The sequence below is a fragment of the Chenopodium quinoa genome, unplaced genomic scaffold (assembly GCF_001683475.1).
Source record: "Chenopodium quinoa cultivar QQ74 unplaced genomic scaffold, ASM168347v1, whole genome shotgun sequence".
Classification (NCBI taxonomy): domain Eukaryota; kingdom Viridiplantae; phylum Streptophyta; class Magnoliopsida; order Caryophyllales; family Amaranthaceae; genus Chenopodium; species Chenopodium quinoa.
In genome coordinates, this window is record NW_018743252.1 from 4,382,808 (window position 1) to 4,406,010 (window position 23,203).

The 23,203-nt window shown below is 42.3% G+C and overlaps 1 protein-coding gene across 1 annotated transcript; it reads left to right on the top strand.

Annotated features, from left to right (window-relative positions):
- The first annotated feature begins 9,385 nt into the window (after positions 1 to 9,385).
- LOC110734881 lies at positions 9,386 to 10,099 on the top strand. The gene has a single exon (XM_021915010.1). The coding sequence runs from the start codon at positions 9,386 to 9,388 to the stop codon at positions 10,097 to 10,099; it is 714 nt and encodes a 237-aa protein (XP_021770702.1).
- The last annotated feature ends 13,104 nt before the right edge of the window (positions 10,100 to 23,203 follow it).

A 23,203-nucleotide genomic window follows, 5' to 3' on the forward strand; every position in this document is an offset into this window, starting at 1 on the left:
TGTCTGTTTGAGTAGTTAAATATTAGTACAATGTTTGAGAGCTAGGTCAAGCTAGCTAGAACAAGTAGTTGGCTTGCGTTCTTTGATATTTCAAACCCCGTACTTGACATTTTATGAACCCTAGGCAAAGTAAGAAATAAGGGCCCCTTATAAGAAAAAATATTGGTAGTTTAATACTCATTAATATGTTATACTGTCCACTATTTTTTTAACAAGTGATCCATTTCTGTTAGGCAAATATGACAATGTAAATGTTTGACCAACTATATATCTTAAATATTAGAATTATTACTACTTGTACTTCGTAGCTATAATCTCACAACTGATTTACTTTTTTTGGTGGAAAAATGCAAAAAAAAAAAGAGTTCTTAATATGAGGACTAAAGTAAAATAAGTCAGTATTATTTACAAAAAAAAAGGGGGTATAAAATATAATAAATCGACTAATTAAGTATTAAAAATTATGAAGTATATTCAAATAATAAAAAAAAAAAACACGCGAGATAAAATAATTAAACATGTAATTGTTGTTATTGTCATGGACAATCTAATATATATACAAGTTTTGTGTCCGAGTAATGCCCAGATAGTTGATAAAATTTTACGGATTAAAACTAATTTTTACTGATTGTCTATTATTTTTTAAAAAAAATTAAATATATTATAAATGGATCTTATTTTAAAGAACCTTTTAAAACAAATTTATGATGGAAATTAAATCAAGTTTTGGAATATTTATTAAAAGTTATGATTAATTTTGTATATATGAAATATTATAAGCATATAGATTAAAAAAAAAAAAAAAAAACTCTATACAACATTTTTATCTTAAAAAATCTATCCAAAATTCGCTTACTTAATAATACCTATTTGTCGCTTATGTGGCACAACACTTGGCGAAAAACTGGAATGCCAAGTGTCATTGTCTCGTGGCCTGGCTGTGAGCTAGGACCAATTTTATTTATTAGTTACCAGTTTTTGCACCCGGGTGATGCCCAAATAGTTGATAAAAGTTTAGGATAAACTTTTTGGATTGAATGCTTAAATGGTCCTATAATCCCTTTTAATAATGTAGGGTATTTAGACATATTAAACTGAAGTTATATTTTATTGAATTGAAATTATTTTTACTGAAACAAAAGTATTTTTACCAAAACTAAAATTATTTTTCCTGGTTAAAACTTATTTTCACAAATTCTCTGTTATTTTTGTAAGTAAAATTAAATATATTATAAATGGATCTTATTTTAAAGAACTTTTTAGAACGAATTTTATGATGGAAATAGTACCGAGTTATAAGATATTTATTAAAAGTTATGATTAATTTTGTATATATGAAGTATTAGAAATATATCGATAATAAAACTCTATACAACATTTTTATCCTTAAAAATATATCCAAACTTCACTTACTTAGCATCATATGTATCACAATAATACCAATTTATCGCCTATGTTGCGTAACACTTGGCGAAAAACTGGAATGCCAAGTGTCACTGTCTTATTGTGGCCTAGCTACGAGACCGACTTTATTTATTAATGACTAGTTTTGTGTCCAGGCGATGCTCGAATTGTTGATAAAATTTTAGTATGAATTTTTTGGCTTGAACGTTAAATATGAAAATGTAATCCCTTTCGATAATAATGCAAAATATGTAGACATACGATATTTTATCTCTTATTTATAAAATAGTGTATTTTTTGCAGTTTTTTTTTGTAAATAGATATCTATGTTGTTATTGACTTCAAATTATTGTTATTGAACTTAAATTATTTTTACTGAACAGAAAGTATTTTTACCGAACCAAAATTGGTTTTACTGATTAACACTTATTTTTACTGATTCTCTATTATGTTTTTAACTAAATAAATTAAATATATCATAAATGGATCTTATTTTAAAAAAAAATTAAAACGAATTTTATGATCGAAATAAAACCGAGTTATATGATATTTACTAAAAGTTATGATTAATTTTATATATACGAAATATTAGAAGTATAGTGATAATAAAACTCTATACAACATTTTTATCTTAAAAATCTATCTAAAAATCACTTACTTAGCATCATATGTGTCACAATAATACATATTTGTCACCTACGTGACGCGACACTTGGCAAAAACTGGAATGCCAAATGTCGCTATCTCGTGGCCTGGCTGCGAGATCGGCATTATTTATTAGTGATATGCTATGATGAAGAGGAATTTTTTCCCAAGGTTTTAGAGCCATGTTGGATTAAAATTTCTTAACACGCCATGTATGATTATAAATTTTAGTTCTAGCCAATTAAATAAGAGATTTGTAATTTCTTTTAGAATTAAATTTAAATACATCATAAGGAAAATTGGTGAATAAGATTTTAGAGTTTACTTTAATTAATTATAAAATATAAAATCTTTTAAAATTACGAATTTTATCTAAATTTAAACGAATGAGAGGAAATTCAAAAACTTATTTTAAAATAAATATAGTAAATGATTTAAAACGTACAACAAATAAAATAAATAAAAATTAGTCACATAAATACATAAAATATGTATGTTAAAAAATAAAAACAAATCGTGTATCGCATGGGTTTTATCTAATTTAATATAATAGGATGTTTACTTTAGATTTTATATAAAGTGTAAGTCATAATTTATGTACAAAATTTATTTCCATGTAGCAATGAATTACTGTAAGCAAATTAGTTTGGAGGGAAATTTGTTAATAATAAGTTGCCAAGTGTGCCATTTAGTTTCACCTTTAGTAGTATGTAATAGATAAATAGATGCTTCCCTTTAATTTATTCAAGAACTCATTTGTTAATCTTTCAGTTACAAAAAAAAAAAAAAAAAAAAAAAAAAACAAAAAAAAAAAAAAGAAATAGGAAAATTTGCCAAGTTAATGTTGGAATACAAGGTCAACTACCAGAATTTGGGATAATATGATGTCTCGCAAATAAATAATTTTAATTAAGGTGTGTTCTTCTCAAATAAATATATTAAGGCTGTTAAATTAGTCTCAAATACTTCTTTGTATTTCTCATTCATAATAATTTGTCACATTACAATATATATAGACAATAGGATTAATTGGAGAGCAAGAGGAATGTAGGGAAATACAAAAATGTTGTTTTGTGAGATCACATGAGGGGCATAGGACCAAGTTAATGTCGAAATACAAGGTCAACTACCAAGATAATATGATGTCTCGCAAAAATAAATTTAAGAGAATTTTGCAAATTAACACCACAATGCAAAAAAGTCACAATTTGGGTTATAACACCACAAAAGTAATAAATGAAAAAATAAAAATTTATTATAATACCACAAAAAAAAAAATTGATTTCGATCACCACCACCTAACGGATTTTTGAATGGAATCCGGTTAAGTGGAGTCCATGTTGCCACATGTCACTATATTATTGGTTAAAAAAGAAGGAAAATTTTAAAAAATAAAAATCCAAAATTTAACCCAGCCCTAACCCCAAACCAACCCCACCACCACCACTGCCAATGCCGGCAGCCCAACCCCCAGCCGCCGATACTTCTTCCTCACCTACCGAAGCCGACGTACCACCCTAGCCTAACCGAAAACACCTCAACCCCAGCCACCACCGTGAAAAACCACCCCTATTTCCCCCACCCTTGAAACGACCAAATTAACCATTGAAATCAACCATTCTGGGTTTCCATGGTCAATTTCGACCACTTTGAGGTTGAAAGGTTAAAGGATTGGAGGTTTTCGATCGTTAAGGTTTAAGCGTCGGATTTTTGGTGGTGGCTGGGCTGGGGTGTTTCAAGGTTGGGTTAAGGTGGACGGAGCGTTGTGTCGGTGGTTGACTCGAACGAATTTCACTGGTGATGGGCGGTACGCTGGTGTTTAGGGTAAAATTACCCATGACAAATGGACCAATACGGACGTGCCACATGTCCACCATGTGGGCTAATCAGCGTCGGCCGCTTGTCACCCCGAGAGGTCCAACATGGACTAATCAGGCCACGCCATGTGGCCCATAATCCGCCAACCTGGAAAACGACCATCACAGGCCCGATTCCCGAGGCAAGCCCTGTCCTAGGTTTACCAATTAACCTAGTATTGGGCACGTACTTCGAGGCTATATAAATAGGTAATTAGCCTCCATTAAACGACAGAATCATCTCACTAAGAGAAAACTATTCCCACGTGCATACTAATTGCTAGACCAGACTTAGCATTAATTGCACACCTTGATCATTCCTCCCCTTAGAGGAACCAGATCACCTTTACTTTCCGCACCTTTTACTCCTCAAACAAGTACTAACTTGATTGTCGGAGGCGGAGCTCCCACCACCCGGAGTCTCCGTTGTTTTGCAGATACAGGCACTAGGATACTAGTCCCGGAATTGTAACTATCCCGCAGGACATCAAAAAAACCCCGAAACATTTGGCGCCGTATGTGGGGAGAGTACTTTCGAGATGGCATCACAGTCTGTACCGGTTCTAAGTGACAAGCGCCCCCATTGACGAGTCGAAAGGCACTCTATATTTTCATGTGCTTAGGTGCTCATATAAAGAAACCAAGAACAACACATGAGCATTCAGGCGGTACAAGCAAAAGGCAGCCAGCCGAGTTAAAAACAGGCGGCAGCCAGCTCAAATTGCCTCAATGCAGCCGACTCTATGATCTTCCAAGGTAGCCTCGTGTAAACTTAACAAGGAGGCGGTTTTCGATACACTACCTAATGTGTGTGATGGCCTTGAATGTGACCTTAAAAGCAGCCGCAATAAGAAGCCACCCATGTTAAAACAGGCGGCCCTTGCAACCAATGCAGCCAGCCATGTTAAACAGGTGGCACTTAATGCAGCAAGCCAAGTTAAAACAGCCGGCTGCAAGCGCTCGCAAGTGTGTTCGAAGCATGGGTGCATATCCTTGAGCAGCCGACATTAACGTCAACTAAAGCGAGGCCTCAGTTCCAAAGCCTACCCAGCATCCAACCAGACGTCCAACCATAATTAAAACAGGCGGTCCTTATTGCTCATCCACCATTGAGGTGTCATCACAAGCAGCATGTATGTGCCGAGGTCGGTAGTAAAGAGTTTGAATGCCCCTCATTGTTTTTTAACTATATGTTGGGCGGCCATTATGGTGGAAAATGAAACAATCAACTTCCTAAACAACCAGCCTTATCACGAGAGAAGAGGCGCCCAAGCGAGACGACCCGGCGAAGCTTACTTCAAACCTTGAAAGCAAGAGCTATGGATACTTTCAATGGCCGCATGGTTCGTAGTAAAGCACTTGGCCATGAGCAGCCGACATCTAAAGGTTCCCAACAACTGCCCAAGCGGCTCTAAACCACATTCGACTATGTATACATAAAATACATAGCGTGTAATTGCAACTAGCAGACATGAGCATTTCCCTCGACGCGGCACCCTCATGAATTTAAAAACAGCCGGCATTTCATTGAAAAGGCATGAGCTCAAACTCAAGAAAAATACAAGTAAAATGTTGAACTCAGGCTCTCTTCTGCCGGCTGCCCACCTTAGTTGTTAATGGTGTCCGAAACAATTTTGCCTTGGTTGTCATAAACTAACCGCGAAGCTCCTTGTCATAATCAAACGGCATACCGAATGTATGGTGGTATCATTATCATGGTTTCATAGCCTTTCTAAGCTACCACTATCATTATTATGATTATTTTAAAAAGAGAAGACAAGAAATATTGGGAAAGCCGCCTACACGCATGATCACGTAAGACTAATGCAAAGAGTCAGGCGGCATTCAGTTGTTACGATTATGAGTGATCATCCAAGCCAAAATTTATGAGCCCAAGAGTATATAACTCACAACTTGCAAGCGGCCCCCATCATAGGCTAAGGATGATTGACATTATTATAATAGGCGGCACTCGCAAACGGAGACTCGTAATCACGAAAGCAGCCGGCATGCTCCACATGTAAAAGCTCAAACTGTGATTCTTGAATCTCAAATTATCATGGCTATTTTTATGAAAAGCTGGGCATTAGCTCTATTGCCCAAATAGGCGTTATAAATTCATAACACTCGGGTGGCTCAAAACAACCGGCCATTGAAACCGATCATAAGTAAGGCCGAGTATGAGCATCTATGCTTAAGCATGAAATAACAGCCGGCCACCTCCATGCAATGCTAGTCGGCACACCTAGCAAAACCACCCGGCCTAAGCTGCTTGATTCTTCTACTACTCAAACCCAAGTGACAGAGACAGGGGAACCCCAAGGTTACCTCATAGTCACTTAACCAACCTAGTACGGAACCTAAAAGGTATGAGGAGTCCGCCTGTTTTTTGGAAAACAGAGGTACTCGACCACTATTCTTACTAGGTTGGCTATACTTAAAGCTGTCGTCTGTAACCCAACAGGCGTAGCTACTTTGGTTGGACGTCCCGTCTGACGCCTGCTTCTATGCAGCCACCAAAGACGACCAGCCATCTCCCAACGAAATAAACTAAGTACCAAACTTAGTATATTGAATCAAAAGAATCGATAATGTTAAACGCTTACTCCTGTGCAATAGTTGACAGTCCACCTGATCAGGGGCTATCTGCATAGTGGGGCAAAGAATCGACATCTGTCTAGTTTGGCGGCAATCATTATTATGATTGATTAACTTTGAAAATGTCATACCGCCCAAGGTATCAATATTTTCTAAGTTAATCAAGTCCATCTCCCATTAGAACTGGACAAGATGCCGACCCAGCAAGCTTCGAGGGTCTAACTTTCGAAAGGAACAATCCCTTCTAGAATGAGAGATTATTCCTTCCGAGGGGCAAATGTTTAGGGTAAAATTACCCATGACAAATGGACCAATACGGACCTGCCACATATCCACCATGTGGGCCAATCAGCGTCTGCCACTTGTCACCCTGAGAGGTCCAACATGGACTAATCAGGCCACGCCATGTGGCCCATAATCTGCCAACCTGGAAAACGGCCATCACAGGCCCGATTCCCGAGGCAAGCCCAATCAGTCCTAGGTTTACCAATTAACCTAGTATTGGGCACGTACTTCGAGGCTATATAAACAGGTAATTAGCCTCCATTAAACGACAAAATCATCTCACCAAGTGAAAACTATTCCAACGTGCATACTAATTGCTAGACCAGACTTAGCATTAATTGCACACCTTAATCATTCCTCCCCTCAGAGGAACCATATCACCTTTACTTTCTGCACCTTTTACTCCTCAAACAAGTACTAACTTGATCGTCGGAGGCGGAGCTCCCACCACCCGGAGTCTCCGTTGTTTTGCAGGTACAGGCACTAGGATACTAGTCCCGAAATTGTAACTCTCCCGCAGGACATCAAAAAAACCCCGAAACAGCTGGGGTGCTCATGGTGGGGATGGGATGGGACAGGGGTTGCCGGCGGTGGATGGTAGAGGTTCCGATGGTGGGGCTGGGGCTGGATTAGGGTTTAGGTTTTTTTTATTATTTTAAAACAATAATGAGTGTCACGTATGTATGGTGGGCCCCACTAACGGATTCCATCCAAAGATTCGTTAAGTGGTGGTGAAATCCAATTTTGAGATTTTGTGGTGTTATAATCAAATTTTTTCCTATTTTGTGGTGTAATTTTATTTGCAAAATTTCCTAAATCTAATTAAGGTGTGTTCTTCTCACAAAAAAAAAATCACAAACTATTGGGTGCGGCAGTCTGCACCCATTAGTTTGTGTGGCAGCCTATTTTTACTTTATCAAAGTCAATAATTGCAGCAGAAACAACCCATTTCAACTTCATCAAATCAACAATCTCTAGATTCTTCAACTTCATCTTCAATTTCACCATCTTCTTCATCAAATCAACAATGGTGGGAGCAATCATCGCAACAATCTTCTCTCTCCTCATGGTCTCCTCCATAGCTCAAGCTCACACCGGAGCTCTAGCAGCATCTCCAATGTCACCACGAAGATGACGATGACTTTCAAGTTGTGGTTGGTGGATGCAGTGCTTGGTGGATACGGTGATTGGTGGGTTCGGTGGTTAGTGATTTGTTGCTAGAAATCCGGTGGTTGGTGGGTTCGGTGGTTAGCGATTTGCGGCGGCTGGTGGTGGAGCTTCGAACATGCAGGCTTTACAATTTCTGGGTAAGATTTCGATAATGGCAAGAAGAAGTTAGTGGTTTAGGGTTGTTTGGGTCCAATTCAGTCATCCTAATTGGGCCGGTCCAAATGATTGAATTACAAAAGCCCAAAGCAAGGTTCAACTCTCCAAAAGCATGCTAAGTCAGCCAAGCCCGGTCAGCATGGCAAGCCCATCTGACTTCAGGGCCCAGTTCTCCTAGTTTGAGCAAAGGTATAAAAGCCTTCAATTGTCTCCTCTTACATTCATTCACGATCAGCCTCAAATAATTAATTCTCTTGCATAGCTTATCTCTCAATACACTAAACTGACTTTAGCATCGGAGGGGCCTTCCTTGGCACAACCCCCAAGGCTAGTTTACATGTGTTTGTTGTGCAGGAAATCCTCGGCCCAGTTCAGCCTTCTCCTATCGAAAAGGGCCTGTCGAAGGTCCTATTGTTTTCATACCGAAATAATTTGGCGCTGTTTGTGGGGAAGATACATCAAAATAAACCAAAAATCATCCAATCTTAGCAAAAAATGACTAAGAGTGGTAAAGGTGCCAAGAGCACTAAGAAGAACGATCCTTCCTCCTCGAGGAGAGATCTTATTACGATGATGATGAATCCACCAACTTCACCATCATTGGAAAATTCTTCCTCTTCTTCGAAAGCTCCCTCCTCCCCGAAGGGGGTAGCCTCAGAGAAGTCCCCGTCCTATCATACTCGCCAGCCGACAAGCTCGTCTCGGCCGAGTCAATCAAACATAAAGAGTCCCCCTCCACAAAGCTTACATTTTCGGTCTCAACCAAGAACAACTTCTCAATCGGGGCCCTCTACGGAGGAAGTGGCAAGAGCCATTGCGGTCGTCATGGAATTCATGAAGGCCCAAGGAGGCAACCTTCCACTAGCATCCCATGATCACTCACCTCTTCCGCCAAGTAACCTGAGAAGGAGGACTGGCCGAGAGGGGGTGAACAAACTCCGTCCTTCAAGGAGCTTGGGGAAAAATGGGAGGAGGACACCTAGAGGACCAAGCGGGAAAGGAAAAAGAACCCCCAATTCTTTAGAGATTCCAAAACCCGGGACTCCAGGAGTTATAAAAGCAGCAATACCACCTCAGAGTGGCAAGAGCCTGCTCGCCTAAACGTTCACGAACGTCTAGGCTCAAGGGAGGTGGTTGTGCATAGTCGCCTCACCTACCCGGAGAGAACCGGGCCCTACTCAAAACTGTCTCAGCCGAGGACGAAAACCACTTCCACCTCTCTAAGAGGGAAAAGCAAGGTCATTTCGGCTAGACAGAAAGGGAAAGCCATTATGGTTCCTAAAATTTCACCCTTCCAAAGCTGGATATTGGAAGAGCATGTGCCGACGGTGAAAATCCCGGCGCACATCACTTATGACAGTACTTTGGACCTGAAGGACCACATTGCCTCTTACGAGGGGCACATGTACCTTAACCCCAGGTCTGAAGCAACTTGGTGTAAGTACTTCCCAATCACCCTCAAGAGGGTTGCTCAAGCATGGATCACCAAGGGGGTGAAAGAAGGCTTAATAACCGGTTGGAAAGATATTTCCAACAAATTCAAGAGCAAGTTTTCTACGGCAAATCGCCGAGAGAAAACAAATGCGGAACTTATGAGTCTACAACAAAAAGAGGACGAGAGCCTCCAAGACTGTATGACTCGCTTCAGTAACGAGTCATCTAGAATTATAAGTCTAGACCAAGGGCTAGCAGTTTTCGCGTTGCGGAATGGCCTACAAGCTGGAAAGTTCCTAAACTTCATGGTCATGCATCCACCGCAGACCTTGGAAGAAGCTCTAGATGCCTCGGATAAATACATCCGGGCTAAAGAATGGAACAACACAAAGTCCCAATCTGACTGTCAGGGAAAAAGGAAGGGGAAGGCGAAAGCCTCAGAATCATCCTCGGCACCTGAGTCGAAGAAAGAAAAGACCCCCTATATAGGGAGGTCTGAATCGTACACTCCTCTCGCCCTTCCACGTGCTAAAATCTATAGCAATAACTAAGGACGAGGGGAGGTACAAGAAGCCTAAACCACTCCCACCGTGGCATTAGCAGAAGGGCAAAGACCGATGGTGCGAGTTCTATGAATCTCCTGGACATCATACCGAGGACTGCCTCCAGCTGAAAGATCCGATCGAGGATCAGGTCCGAAAAGGCTATTTGAAAAAATACCTCGCGGATCACAGCGAGGAAAAAAGAGCTGAGAAAGATTCTCGGCAAGATCTGGATTTCCTTTGGAAAAAGGAAAAGCCGCAAGACAAGGAAAATCCTGATATCCTTGTCATTTCCGGAGGAACCTGTTCTCGAAGAGCGGTAAAATGCCACTTGAGGGGCTTGACCCATCAAGTGAATCATGTAGACATCCGAGGACCCCAGTCTCCGGTGCCGAACATCACGTTCACAGCCGAAGACTGCCGGGGGGTGGTGTACCCTCATGATGACCCGCTGGTAATGGTAACGGGCATAGCTAACCACAACGTTTGGTAAACTCTCGTCGACGGTGGTAGTGGTGCGAATATCCTCTTTCGGGGAGCATTCGACCAGCTAAAGTTGGAGACCAAGCACCTGACTCCAGTACCCTTCCCGGTATCTAGGTTCAATGGCTCTTCATCATATCCTTATGGGAAGATTCTACTTCCTGTCACCATCGGCAGAGGCCGAGCAGCCCGTAACATTATGGACAAGTTTTTGGTCATAGATGTTCTATTTGTGTATAACGTGATTATGGGGAGACCCATAATTTACGAAATTCAAGGAGTTGTCTCGACGTACCATCAGATAATGATATATGTTTAGGACGAGGGACACTCTGAAAGATTTCAGGGCAGCCAGAAGGAGGCCCGAAGATGCAACCACCTCAAGCCATCCAAAAGTCGTCGCAGCGACAAGGATGATGAGTAGGAAAAAGAAAAGGACCGATGAACAAAAAAGTCCAAGGGCTTAAGTGCTTCGGCCCAAGGCACCCTATCAAAAGAAAAATCTTTCGGGAAAGAAAAAGCTGATTCGTCATCTGGGCCGAAAGACTCGGAGCATCAGCCGAAGTCTGGAAAGCATGCTGATATCGACAGTAGGCCAGATCGCGAAGAGTCCAGTTCCAAAGCTATGGAATTGGACCAGTAGAATGAATCAATAGAGTTGGTCGAAGGGGATACTGAAAAATGTGTCAGCATTGGGCTAGGACTTGATCCGAGCGACCGTGTTGAGCTTATCCATCTCCTTCGAGACAACAGGGATGTGTTCGTTTTCTCGGCTACAGACATGCCCGGGATTAATCTGAACCTCATCTCTCACAAGCTTAATGTCGATCCCACATGTCAGCCAGTGAAGCAAAAGAAGCGGAATTACTCCGCCCAAAAGAACCAAGACATCACAACTGAGGTCAAGAAACTTCTGGATGCAGGTTTCATTAAACCTTGCCAGTATCCAGAATGGTTGGCCAATGTGGTGATGATTCAGAAGGAAAATGGCACCTGGAGAATGTGCATTGACTTCACGGACTTAAATAGGGCCTGTCCAAACGACTTTTATCCCTTGCCGAGGATCGATCAGCTAGTCGACTCAACAAGTGGGCATGCCCTGCTTAGTTTTTATGGACGCATTCTCGGGGTATCATCCGATCTTCATGCATCCCGACGACCGAGCAAAAACGACCTTCGTTAAAAGTGCTGGGGTGTACAACTTTAAAATGATGCTCTTCGGATTGAAAAATACGAGGGCAACCTATCAAAGGCTTGTTGATCGGGTCTTCGCTGAGCAAAAGGGCCGTAACATGGAAGTCTATGTTGATGATTCTATCGTCAAAAGCAAAGAAGACAAAGACCATGTTGCGGACCTGGCCGAAACCTTCGCCACCCTTAGAGAACTTCAAATGAAGCTGAATCCAAAGAAGTGTGTCTTCGGCGTGAAGTTAGGCAAATTCCTCGGCTTCATGGTCAGCAAAAGGGGGATTGATGCCAATCCTACCAAAGTTCAAGTAGCTCTGGATCCTCCCGAGCCAAAAACAAAGAGGAATGTTCAGCGTCTCACTAGGAGAATGGCTGCCCTGTCCATGTTCATCTCTAAAGCCTTGGACAAAGGGTTACCCTTCTTCAAAGCGCTGAAACACCTAAAATCTAAAGAGCTCATCTAGGAAGATGAGCAAAAAGAAGCCTTCAAGCAACTCCGTGAGCATCTGGCTCAACTCCGAACGTTGGCAAGACCAACCGAAGGAGAAACTCTATACTTATACGTGGAAGTTAACCCAGCCACTATAAGCGCGGTTTTGCTAAAGGATGAAGAAAAAGTCCAGCAATCGATATATTTCGTCAGTCACACTCTGACGGATGCCGAGACTCGCTACCCCCTACTCGAAGAAGTTGCATATGCAGTAGTGGTAGCTGCTTGGAAGCTGAGGCCCTATTTCGATTGCCATCAAATAGTGGTCTTAACTGATCAGCCGCTGGAAAACGTTCTCGGCAAAGTTGAAAATTTTAGTAGGCTAGCAAAGTGGGTTTTCGAGTTCACCGAATTTAGCATCAGCTACCAGCCGAGAGCAACCATTAAGGCCCAGGCCTTGGCGGACTTCCTGGCCGAGTGCTCTTACCAGGAGACACTGGACGAGGAAAAGAAAATATGGACTGTTTTCACGGATGGATCCTCCACCGTAAATGGTTCGGGGCAAGTGTACTCATAACCTCGCCCAAAGGAAAGTCCTTTGAATATGCACTAAAATTCTCATTTAAAGCTTCAAATAATGAAACCGAATACGAGGCAGCAATGGCTGGCCTAAAATGTGCATATCATTAGAAGCCGAACATGTCTGTTTAAAGACAGACTCTCAGCTCGTCGCAAATTAGATCTGAGGTGAATATGAGGCCAAAGATCCCTCAATGATAACTTACCTTGCAAGGATCAAAACAGTTATTGCGAAGCTAAAAACTTTTGAAGTCGAGCTGATCCCAAGGGGTCAGAACGCACAAGCCGACGCACTCTCCAAACTTGCAAGTTCAACTCTAACTAAGCTGAACCGATTTGTATATGTGGAGGTGCTCCGAGAACAAAGTGTGGATGAAGCACCTGAAATATGCTGCATCACACACGAGCCGAGCTGGATGGACCTCATCCAAGCTTATAAGCTTCGGGGAGAGATTCCCGAAGACAGAAACTTAGCCTCTAAACTGAAGAGAACAAGCTCAAGGTTCATCGTCTTTAGAGGAGAGTTACTGAAAAAATCCTTCTCAGCCCCACTATTAAAGTGCGTGGGACCAACAGATGTTGATTACATCCTTCGGGAGATCTATCTCAGTATCTGCGACAACCACATTGAGGGAATAGCCTTAGCCCATAAAGCGCTAAGGGCTGGGTATTATTGGCCCACCATGATCCTAGGTGCTAAGGAGCTGGTCAGAAAATGTCAAAAATTCGCACCAGTCATCCATCGGCCAGCTCGGGATCTCCAGCCGATCTTGAATCCACTTCCATTTTCTCAATGGGGACTGGATATCTTGGGACCATTTCCTGATGCTCCATACCAAAAAAGATGGCTAATAGTCGGCATCGACTATTTTAGCAAATGGATCGAGGCCGAAGCAGCCTCAAACATCATAGAGCAAACCGTGAGGAAATTCATCTGGCAAAACATTATCACTCGCTTCGGAAGTCCGAAGGTCTTTGTCTTTGATCATGGGAGGTAATTTGATAATTTGCCACTAAGGCGGTACACTGACCAGTTTGGCATTAAATTGGCATATTCTGCAGTTTGTCACCAAAGAGTAATGGTCAAGCCGAAGCTGCAAATAAACAGATCCTCAACGCTCTCAAGAAGAGAGTTGAAGATCAAAAGTCCAAGTGGATAAAGGAACTTTTAGGAACCCTCTAGTCACTTCGGACAATAGAAAAAAAGGCAACGGGACATTCACCTTTTGAATTAGTGTATGGATCCGAAGCTGTTCTTCTAGTGGAAATTGGCTCACAAATTGTGCGAGTAAATTTCTTCTCAGCCGAAGAAAACGAACAACTTATGAAAGAGTCCCTTGACTTTTTAGACGAGGTCAGAGATTCGGCTTGAGACAGAATGGCTGCATGCAAGAAAAGAATCAGCAAATTTTACAACCGAAGAGTCAATGCAAGACTTCTTAAAGTTGGGGATCTTGTTCTTAGGAATGCTGCAGCTGTGCAAAAAGGCTGCATTCATGGGAAACTCTCAGTCACTTGGGAGGCACCCTACAAAATATTTGATGAGCTTCAGCCAGGAACATACCGACTTCGGCAGTTGGATGGAACTGAGTTCAGAAACCACTAGAATGTCGATGTACTTAAGAAATATCATGTGTAAAGCCCTTCGAGGAAGAACAATCTATTTAAGCGCATCTTTCTGATTAATGAAAGGCCTTTGAGCTAACATTTCCATAAATTTAGCAATTTTCTATTTTTTCTGTCTTCAATGGTTTTTGAAAAAATTCAAGGTTTTCTGTTGTGCTGCCCGAAGTATTGCCTAATGAGGCAGCATACTTCGGCAAGCCGTAAAACCTACCGAGACGAGGATAAATGATAAACCCCCAAAGTATTGCCTAATGAAGCATTGTACTTCAGATGAATCAGTTCCTCCGGGAAAAGAGGCCATAGGCGCATCCGAAACATTGCCTAAAAAATAGGAACTGATAAACCCCCGAAGTATTGCCTAATGAAGCATTGTACTTCGAACAAACCATTGTTGTATCTCCGAAGTATTGCCTAATGAAGCATTGTACTTCGGATAGATCATTGCCCTGGCATCATGCTTCGGATAGTCGTTCCCTCGAATGAATTATAAGGGTCAAGATATACTGTTCTCGGAGCTTAAGGCTTCTGAAAAATGAAATCAGTCAATCAGATCCCTCAAAGACAAAATAGAAGAGAAAATAAAAATGAGCAGAAACTTTAAAGTCTGAATTATTATAAAAAGTCGTTAAGGCAAAAGCCTCGGCTATACCAAAAAGTCGAAGCAAACACCTAAAAAACCTGAAGATCACATCTTCAGATTTCTAAGGGGGGCAAGAGGCACTCAGCTAGCCAGTTCTTAGTCGAAGCTTAGTACTTAGAAATTTTTTGAAAAAGTTCAAAGACAAATCTAAGTAGAAGGAGCAAGGCAAAAGAAATGAAAGCAAAACTGCACTTGTTTGGGGTAAAAAATACCCCAGACACGTGGCCCAATGGCCAAGTGACACGTGGCACCAAGCCATTGGTCAGCAGGGCTCCAATCCCCTGCTGACACGTGTCCAATGAACCCTAAATGGGGACCAAGGCTTTCAACTATAAATAGTGGAAGGACCCTCATTAATGGGGCATTCATTCATAAATACACACACCAATCCCGAGCAATATTAATTGCAGAATTCTTCCATTACGTGAGAAGCAATTTCACTATTAACGCACACTTTTCCTCCTGTACGTTACTGACTTGATCGTTGGAGGCGGAGCTCCAAACAACCGGAGACTTCGTGGTTTTGCAGGTACAAGCGGTGAAGGGCATTCTCGGAATTGTAACTCTCCCGTAGGACACATCAAAAAACCCCGAAACATTTGGCGCCGTCTGTGGGGAGAGTACTTCTGAGATGACTTCTAACCCTGTACCACCAGATCAGGAAAAGCGGCCGTTGGCCAAACTTGAGGTCTAGACGGACCATGAAAGTGGTGACGACTATGAAGTCCACACCTATGTGGCCCCAGACGGGTCCTTCAGAACAAAACACACCCGTTCTAGAGATAAGAAGGAACGGGATAACCAAGCTGCTCCAGGCAACCCAGCCGGCAACCCGGTTGGAGATGCCTAGGCGGCAGAAGGCTCTGCTCCCGTCACCAAGAACGAACTCATGACCTTCATGAATAGTTTCAAGGGAGAGATCAAGAACCTTATTCGGTCAGCTACTCCCAAAAAGAGTCAGCCGGCCAAGAAGCCTTCCTCTGGGAAGAAGATGATCTAAGATCGGGTCCCTACCCCTCACCCAAAGCCAAAGGAGGGGGAGGGCCTCAAGTTCGATCCAAATAGGCTCCGCTTCCCTCAAACGGAACCCAGAAAACCCATTTGGCACTTACAGCCAGATGGTTCCAAGAAGACTTTCTCTGATGCCCGGACGTTCCTCCAGGAAAAGAGAAGTCAAGCGTCTGCGTCGGCCTTAACGTCGATCTTCCCAGACAGTTTACGTGACACCTCTAACATGCACTGGGTGGATCCCCTTTCACCCAACCAGGTCTCTTTGGTGGGCATGTGCAGCAGCCGTACCAGCCCATGGACTGGCAGCTGCGCCTGCTAAATTTGGGAGAACAGCCAACAGCGTTCTCCCCCGAGATAACCCAGGCGACACAGTCGGCTAAGATTAAAAACGTGTTGGTAGGGGCCTATGATGGTACCTCCAACCCAGAAGACCACCTAATGCCCTACTCTAACCTCATGTATCTACAGGGGTTGGATGATGCCGTCTGGTGCCGATGCTTCCCGGCTACCCTGAAGGGCATTGTCCAACGGTGGTTTGGTAATTTACCAGCCGGCTTCATCAACAACTTCAGAACTTTGGCGTACTTATTTACGTCAAATTTTTTAATGAATATTCCTGCCAAAAAGACTAGCCTTGACCTAGGGGCAATACAGCAGGGTGACAAAGAAGGGCTCCGATTCTATGTCAGACGGTTCAATCTGATGAGAATTCAAATTCAAGGACTGTCTGACGAAGTTGCTTACACAGACTTCTTTAAGGGTCTGAAGGATGGGTCGACCTTTAAGTTCGACCTCTTCCGGAAAAGGGTAGCCACCCTTCAAGAGGCGTTAATGGAAGCTGAAGCCTATATACAGGCGACGGAGCTTTGCGCTGTAAAGCAGCCGTCGGATTCCAAAAAATCCGACAGAAAAGATAGCCGACAACAGCAACAGCCGGCGAAAAAGAAAGAAAAGAAGAGAAAAGAGGTATGGGCGGCAGACCGACCTGGTCAGCCGGCTCAGAGGCTCAGACGGAAATCTGAACCGTATGTTCCCAAGTACGAGTTCACGAAGGACTGCTCCTCCATCCTCATGGAGATCAAAGACCGGATGTCTCTCGAGAAACCGGCTGCGATGAAAAGTCCCGTAAGCAACCGGGACAAGAGCAAATACTACCAGTACTATGAGGATGCCAGCCACGACACTAATGGTTGCTATAGCCTCAGGCGGCTATTAGACTGTCTGGCTGATGAGAGGGCTCTGAAGTCCTATCTGCCCAAAGCCAAGGGCAACACCCAGGCAAAGAAGGGGCAGACGGCAAAACCTGTGCTCACCAACTCTGAGACGGATGAAGAAACTATCTTCACCATAGCAGGCGGTTTTGCCGGAGAGGGCCCCACCATTAGGGGCACCAAAGATAACATCAGGAAGCTGGTCAACTCAGTGGATGAGGGCCAGGCGTCGAAAGACACCTTTCCTGAGGTCCTTATTTCTGAAAAGGACTGAGGCAAGGTCAGGTGGCCTCACGATGATCCCATAGTCATCGAATGTAAAGTTGCCAATCAGAGGGTTGGCCGGATCCTAATAGATACCGGGAGCTCGTCTGACCTGATCAGCTATCAGTGCTTGACCAAGCTCAAGTACAAATCCAGTAACATGCACCAGGCGCCTCACCCGCTAGTTGGTTTTGAGGGAGGCGTAGTGCATCCGGTAGGAAGCATAGATCTTCCCATCCGGCTGGGTGAAAAAGGGGAAGGACGCAACATGGTTGTGAAATTTTTAGTTGTAGAGGAACTGGCCGCCTACAACATGATCTTTGGCCGTCCGACCCTCAACGAATCCAAGGCTGTCATCGTCCCCTCGCTCATGCTCGTCAAATTTGAAAAGGATGATGGTACAGTCGGTTCCCTAAAAGGGGACCAGAGGACGACTAGGGAGTGCTATCTCTCTGACGTCAAACCGACTATGGGGGCAGCCGGTGACGGTAAGCCCATAGACATTGATAACTGCGATACAGCAGTCCCGGCTCCAAGGGCAGCCGGTAAGAAAAGGAAGGCGGACCTAATGGAACCCGTCAAACAAGAAAAATAGCAATCACTAGCAGGGGAAAGGTCAGATGACCAACGACCTCAGCCGGCTGGTGACTGCCTCGATGTCGTCCTAGACGACAGTGGCCCTGACAGAACCGTCAAGATTGGGACGGTTGCTTATGAACGGTTGGGAGCAGACCTGCTTCAACTTCTGAAGGAATTCAAAGACATCTTTGCCTTTGAAGTGGAAGAGATGCCAGGCGTCAGCCCGGATCTAGCCGTCCACAAGCTCGCCGTGGATCCTAAAAAGAAGTCAGTCAGGCAGAAAAAGAGGGATCACGGTGAAGAGAGATCTCAGGCGGCAGCGGCTGAGGTCAAAAAGCTGTTAGATGCTGGGTTCATCCGGCAATGCTACTACCCGGATTGGGTAGCAAATGTTTTCCTTGTGAAGAAGCCGAATGGTACCTGGCGGATGTGTGTAGACTACACAGATCTGAACAGAGCATGTCCCAAGGATAGTTACCCGCTTCCAAAGATCGACAGCCGGTCATGCTCTGATGAGTTTCATGGATGCCTATTCATGTTTCCATCAAATACCCCTGTGGAAAAAAGATCAAGAAAAGACGGCCTTCGTCAATGATCAAGGGTTATTTTGTTACAAGGTGATGTCGTTTGGGTTAAAGAATGCACCGGCTACATTCCAGCGCATGATAAACACAGTTTTCATCAACCAGATTGGCAGGAATGTAGAGGCGTACATTGATGACATGATAGTCAAATCCAAGCTACAGACGGATCACCTACTGGACCTCCGAGAAACATTCACCACACTCAGGCGGCACCGGGTCATGCTTAACCAAAAGAAGTGTGTATTTGGTGTTGAGTCTGGGAAGTTCCTCGGATTTTTGATCGACCAAAGGGGCATAGAGGCTAATCCGGAAAAAGTACAGGAGGTCATCGACATGCGGTCTCCCGGCACTGTAAAAGAGGTTGAGAAGTTGACCGGTTTCCTGGCGGCGTTGGGGAGGTTCCTCAGCCGGTCAGGCGACAAGTGCCTCTATTTCTTCCGGGCCATCCGGAAGAGGTCCAGATTTGAGTGGGGAGAAGAGGCGGAAGTGGCATTCTAGAGGCTAAAGCAACACTTGCACTCTTTGCCAAGGCTAGTGAGCCCCCTACCCTAGGAGGTTCTCTACATGTACCTAGCCGTCTCTGATCATTCCCTTAGTGTCGTCCTCCTTGCTGAGAGAGACGGTAACCAGCTCCCGTTGTATTTCATCAGCCATGTTCTTAAAAATGCTGAGCTCCGGTTAAAATGTAAGTTGCTTGTATAGTGACTTTGTATATTCCATTCTGTAAGGAAAGATCACAAATGCAAGAGCCAATTTGTTTCTCGATGATGTGCAATGCGACGCAAACGAGTTGAAAGACAAGCTGGAGGATATCATTCCGTCAGTGAGGAAGACAGATCGTAAGCATTAGGTATCATACAGACGATGTTAAAAGTATCTCCTGTGCAAAATCTTAAGAACTGTATACACTAATATAGCTTAGCAATTAGAACTTTGTTGTTGGGGTGAAAAACAAATGTGGTTCTGTGACAGTTTTTAAACATGGGAACTGGGTTACTCTTTTATTAGGAGACCGTTTTGATTGGTTAAAATCACTCTTGTTGCTTGTTAAATTACAGGTTTTTTGGTGATTTGTCCCCTATATTGGTCTATTTTGTTAATGTTCTGCTTCACAAGTTTAAAGTTGAACTGAATTTCACTCGGGCTTAACATACTTTATTGATGTACTGTTTACAAACACAGGTTTATGGTCATTGACTCTGCGTTGTGTTATTTTAATTCCCATAATATTGTGCTGCATGTTACCCTTTTGGCTTTTTCATGTTTTTGGTATTATTCTGACTTCATTTCAAGTACATGTACCACTATGACAGGAGTGGTGCATTTGTATGCTTTAAAAATTACACTCTTTATACGAGGGGTCAAATTATGGTTTTGTAAATTGTACCTATTTAAACCAACATGTGTTATGTTAGATAGCATTGAACATAGCACACACACCCCTTTCATATGCCAGAAATGTACCACTGTGATTCTAGTGTTCCATTTCATAGTTAAAAAAGTACCACTGTGATTTTAGTGATACATATTCAAGTCAATCACCAACCAATATGAGTACGTAATATATAAACCCGCTGCATAAAAACTCAATGTACCATCCTGATAGTAGTGGTGCATTTCGGAGTCAGAAATGTACCACTGTCACAGTAGTGGTATATTCATGGTTACCCTTATACTAATAATTAGTAATACTAAAGCAGTCATTAAACAAAGGCAGATTTGTAAAGTACTCATTAGACAAAGGCTAAGAACTTGGAAATATAATTAGTTCTGCGCTAATACAGGCATTAAACAGTCAATCCATAAAGAAACAATAGGCATAAAGAAACATAGTCTTAGGGGAAGGCAAATAAAACTACAGTATTAATTAAACAAAGCCACAAAACATGGAAGAGTACTTGATACGTGCATCCTCATTAGAGGTCTTTTCCCATTCCCAAGTGGTGGTTGGAGCCATCAAAAGCCAAACCAAAATTCCAATAGTAACTACCTGGCTCAACCTCCTCGTCCGAGCTGCACGGGTCATTGTTCAATTGTACTTGTTGTGGAGGCCATGCTGGTGGTGGCGGAGCAAGTAATTGCAAACCACATTGACTTCGCGTTCAAAAAACGATTCTAAAACCAGAGATATTCATTCCAAACAATATTATAAAACATAATACCAAGAAAACAACATCAACAACTATCCCATTTGGCTTACTCGATCTGTGCAAGAAATTGGCCCTTAGCATTAAAACAAAAACTCCACCAGGCCTACCCTCCGGACCACAAATCTTGACTTCATATTCACCTGGAAGGTTTTGCACAACCCAATTATTCGCGTAATGGTTACCAATACGAGCTTTCAGAATTATGAGTAACTGAGGGTTAAATTTCTTACGTAAAGTGGCAAAGTGCTCGCCAAAGGAGGGTCGTGTGCACCCTCGGGCGTTCCTAAACAGAATCAGCGATCCACATCGACTACAGCATACTCTCGGGTAGAGATTAGATGTTCTCCTCTGTAGCTAACACGGTTAATTGTACCGTTTACAAATGGGCAGACAGTGGTTAATCCTCGGCTTCAACGTACAACCATCAACCTAGAACCTCAGGTGGGTGTTGGTAGTATCAACCCTCATGATGTAGAGCGTATCCGTGTAGGATCCAACAAATATGTGGCGCCAAAGCATCGGGAAACTATAAACAATTATAGAGTCGGTGTTGAGACTTGGCTTTAAGTCAATTGCTTCAGCTATCTTACCTGGTAGTGTAAGCAGGGACGGCGACGAATAGAAGCCCTGTAGTCAGGGCTGGCAAAAGCTGACCCGACCCGAAAACCCGATCTAAAAATTACGGGATATGGTTGAGGTTTTCGACCTAAAAACTTAAATGGATCGACACGAACCCAATACGAAATTTAAATGGGTTAGGTTAAGGTTGAAAATCCCAACCCGAAAATGACCCACATAACCCGAAAAAAAAAATCAGGTTATTATCAAGTCGGGTCAACCCGAACCCGATCTGATAACCCGAACACATTTAAGTTTTTTAGGAAAAAAACCCCCTTAAAGAAACCTTCAGCCCAGCCAAACTTCGAATAGAGCCCCGTTATAAAATCAAAAACCCTAATTCCCCTATTTCTCTTTCACTTTCTCCAAGTCGTTTTCTACCATTCTCTTTCTCTCTCTTAAATTTTCTCTCTCTTCAATCCCTAAAATCCTCTCCATTGTTGTTCAAACCCTAAAATCCTCTCCTATCCTTAAATTCTTCTCATCATTTTATGCCTCCTGCTATTGTACGCGACACTAAGCCTCTTCCCAGCCTCTCCTTCGTCTATCCAAGGTATTTTTCATGCTAATTTTTGATGTTAAGTTATGTTGTATTGTTGTCATACGGGTTTTGCCTTGTTTTTGCTGATTTTTGTTATTAATTTTTATTGTAAATGTTTTTATACAAATTTATCATGCTAATTTCTAATATCATACGTATTTATCATGCTAATTTCTGTTAATTTTTGTTATACATGTTAATTATAAGATTTTACATGTTTTTATATGGTTTTATTCGCTGATAATGTTCATTTTGTGAGAAGTTGTTTACTTGTTTGATAAATTCTACATGTTAATTTATTTGCATGTTTGTGAACAAATTACTTATGTTTTGGTTTAAATTAATTGTTGTGATATTGTTTAATTGTAGCCAGTAGCGGCACACTCAAATCCATTTTCATTAAGAGAGGAGAAGATTAATTCCACTATGAAGGATGGGCAAAACAAAGAGTATTAAAGATTGTATTTAAAAATCAGTGTAGCTTTTGAATTCGATTTGTAATTCGTTAATTAGACTTAGTTTGTAATTCGTTAAGTAGATTTATTAGACTATTTTGTTTGAGATTAAATTGTTGTTCTACTTAAGAAATTTAAAATGCAATTGAATGAACAAAATTACGTTGGCCGGGTTGACCCAACCCAAATTTAGCAACCTGATTTATACCCAAAAAACAGTTTTGGGTCAAATCAGGTCATTTTCGGGTTGACCTAAACCCGAAAATATCAAGTTCAGGTTGAGTTTTTTAATCCGAAAACTTAAATGGATCAAGTTCGGGTTGGGGGTCAGCTGACCAACCCGACCCAACCTGATCTATTTGACACCCTTACCTGTAGCAGCCAATACAACATGAAACAAGCTCCCTCATCGTAGCAACCCACCAAGTCCTTTATAAGAGGAAGATGTCCTAGAACCGGGCTGCCATCTTCGAGAAGCATGAAATCAGTTTGGCAACACATTGATTGAAGAAGATGTGCTCTAATGGTTTGCACATGGTATATCTCGTTCACTATTTGGTAGTTGCTCCTAAAAAATTTCACTAAATTAATGTTAATCTCGGACTCTTCCCTCAGATTTTTTTGAAAGTACATTATTGGTTTATCTGGGTGGGGTAACATTTGGTGGTATGAGGTATTTCCAAACATTTCAGTACGTCCTAAAAGGGGATGGAAATGGGTATTTGGTAAAGGGTAGAGAGAGTGGGAATCGAGA

Bases quoted from the DNA above. Each gene is read 5' to 3' on its own strand.
- LOC110734881 (XM_021915010.1), top strand. From the start codon at position 9,386: ATGGTTCCTAAAATTTCACCCTTCCAAAGCTGGATATTGGAAGAGCAT.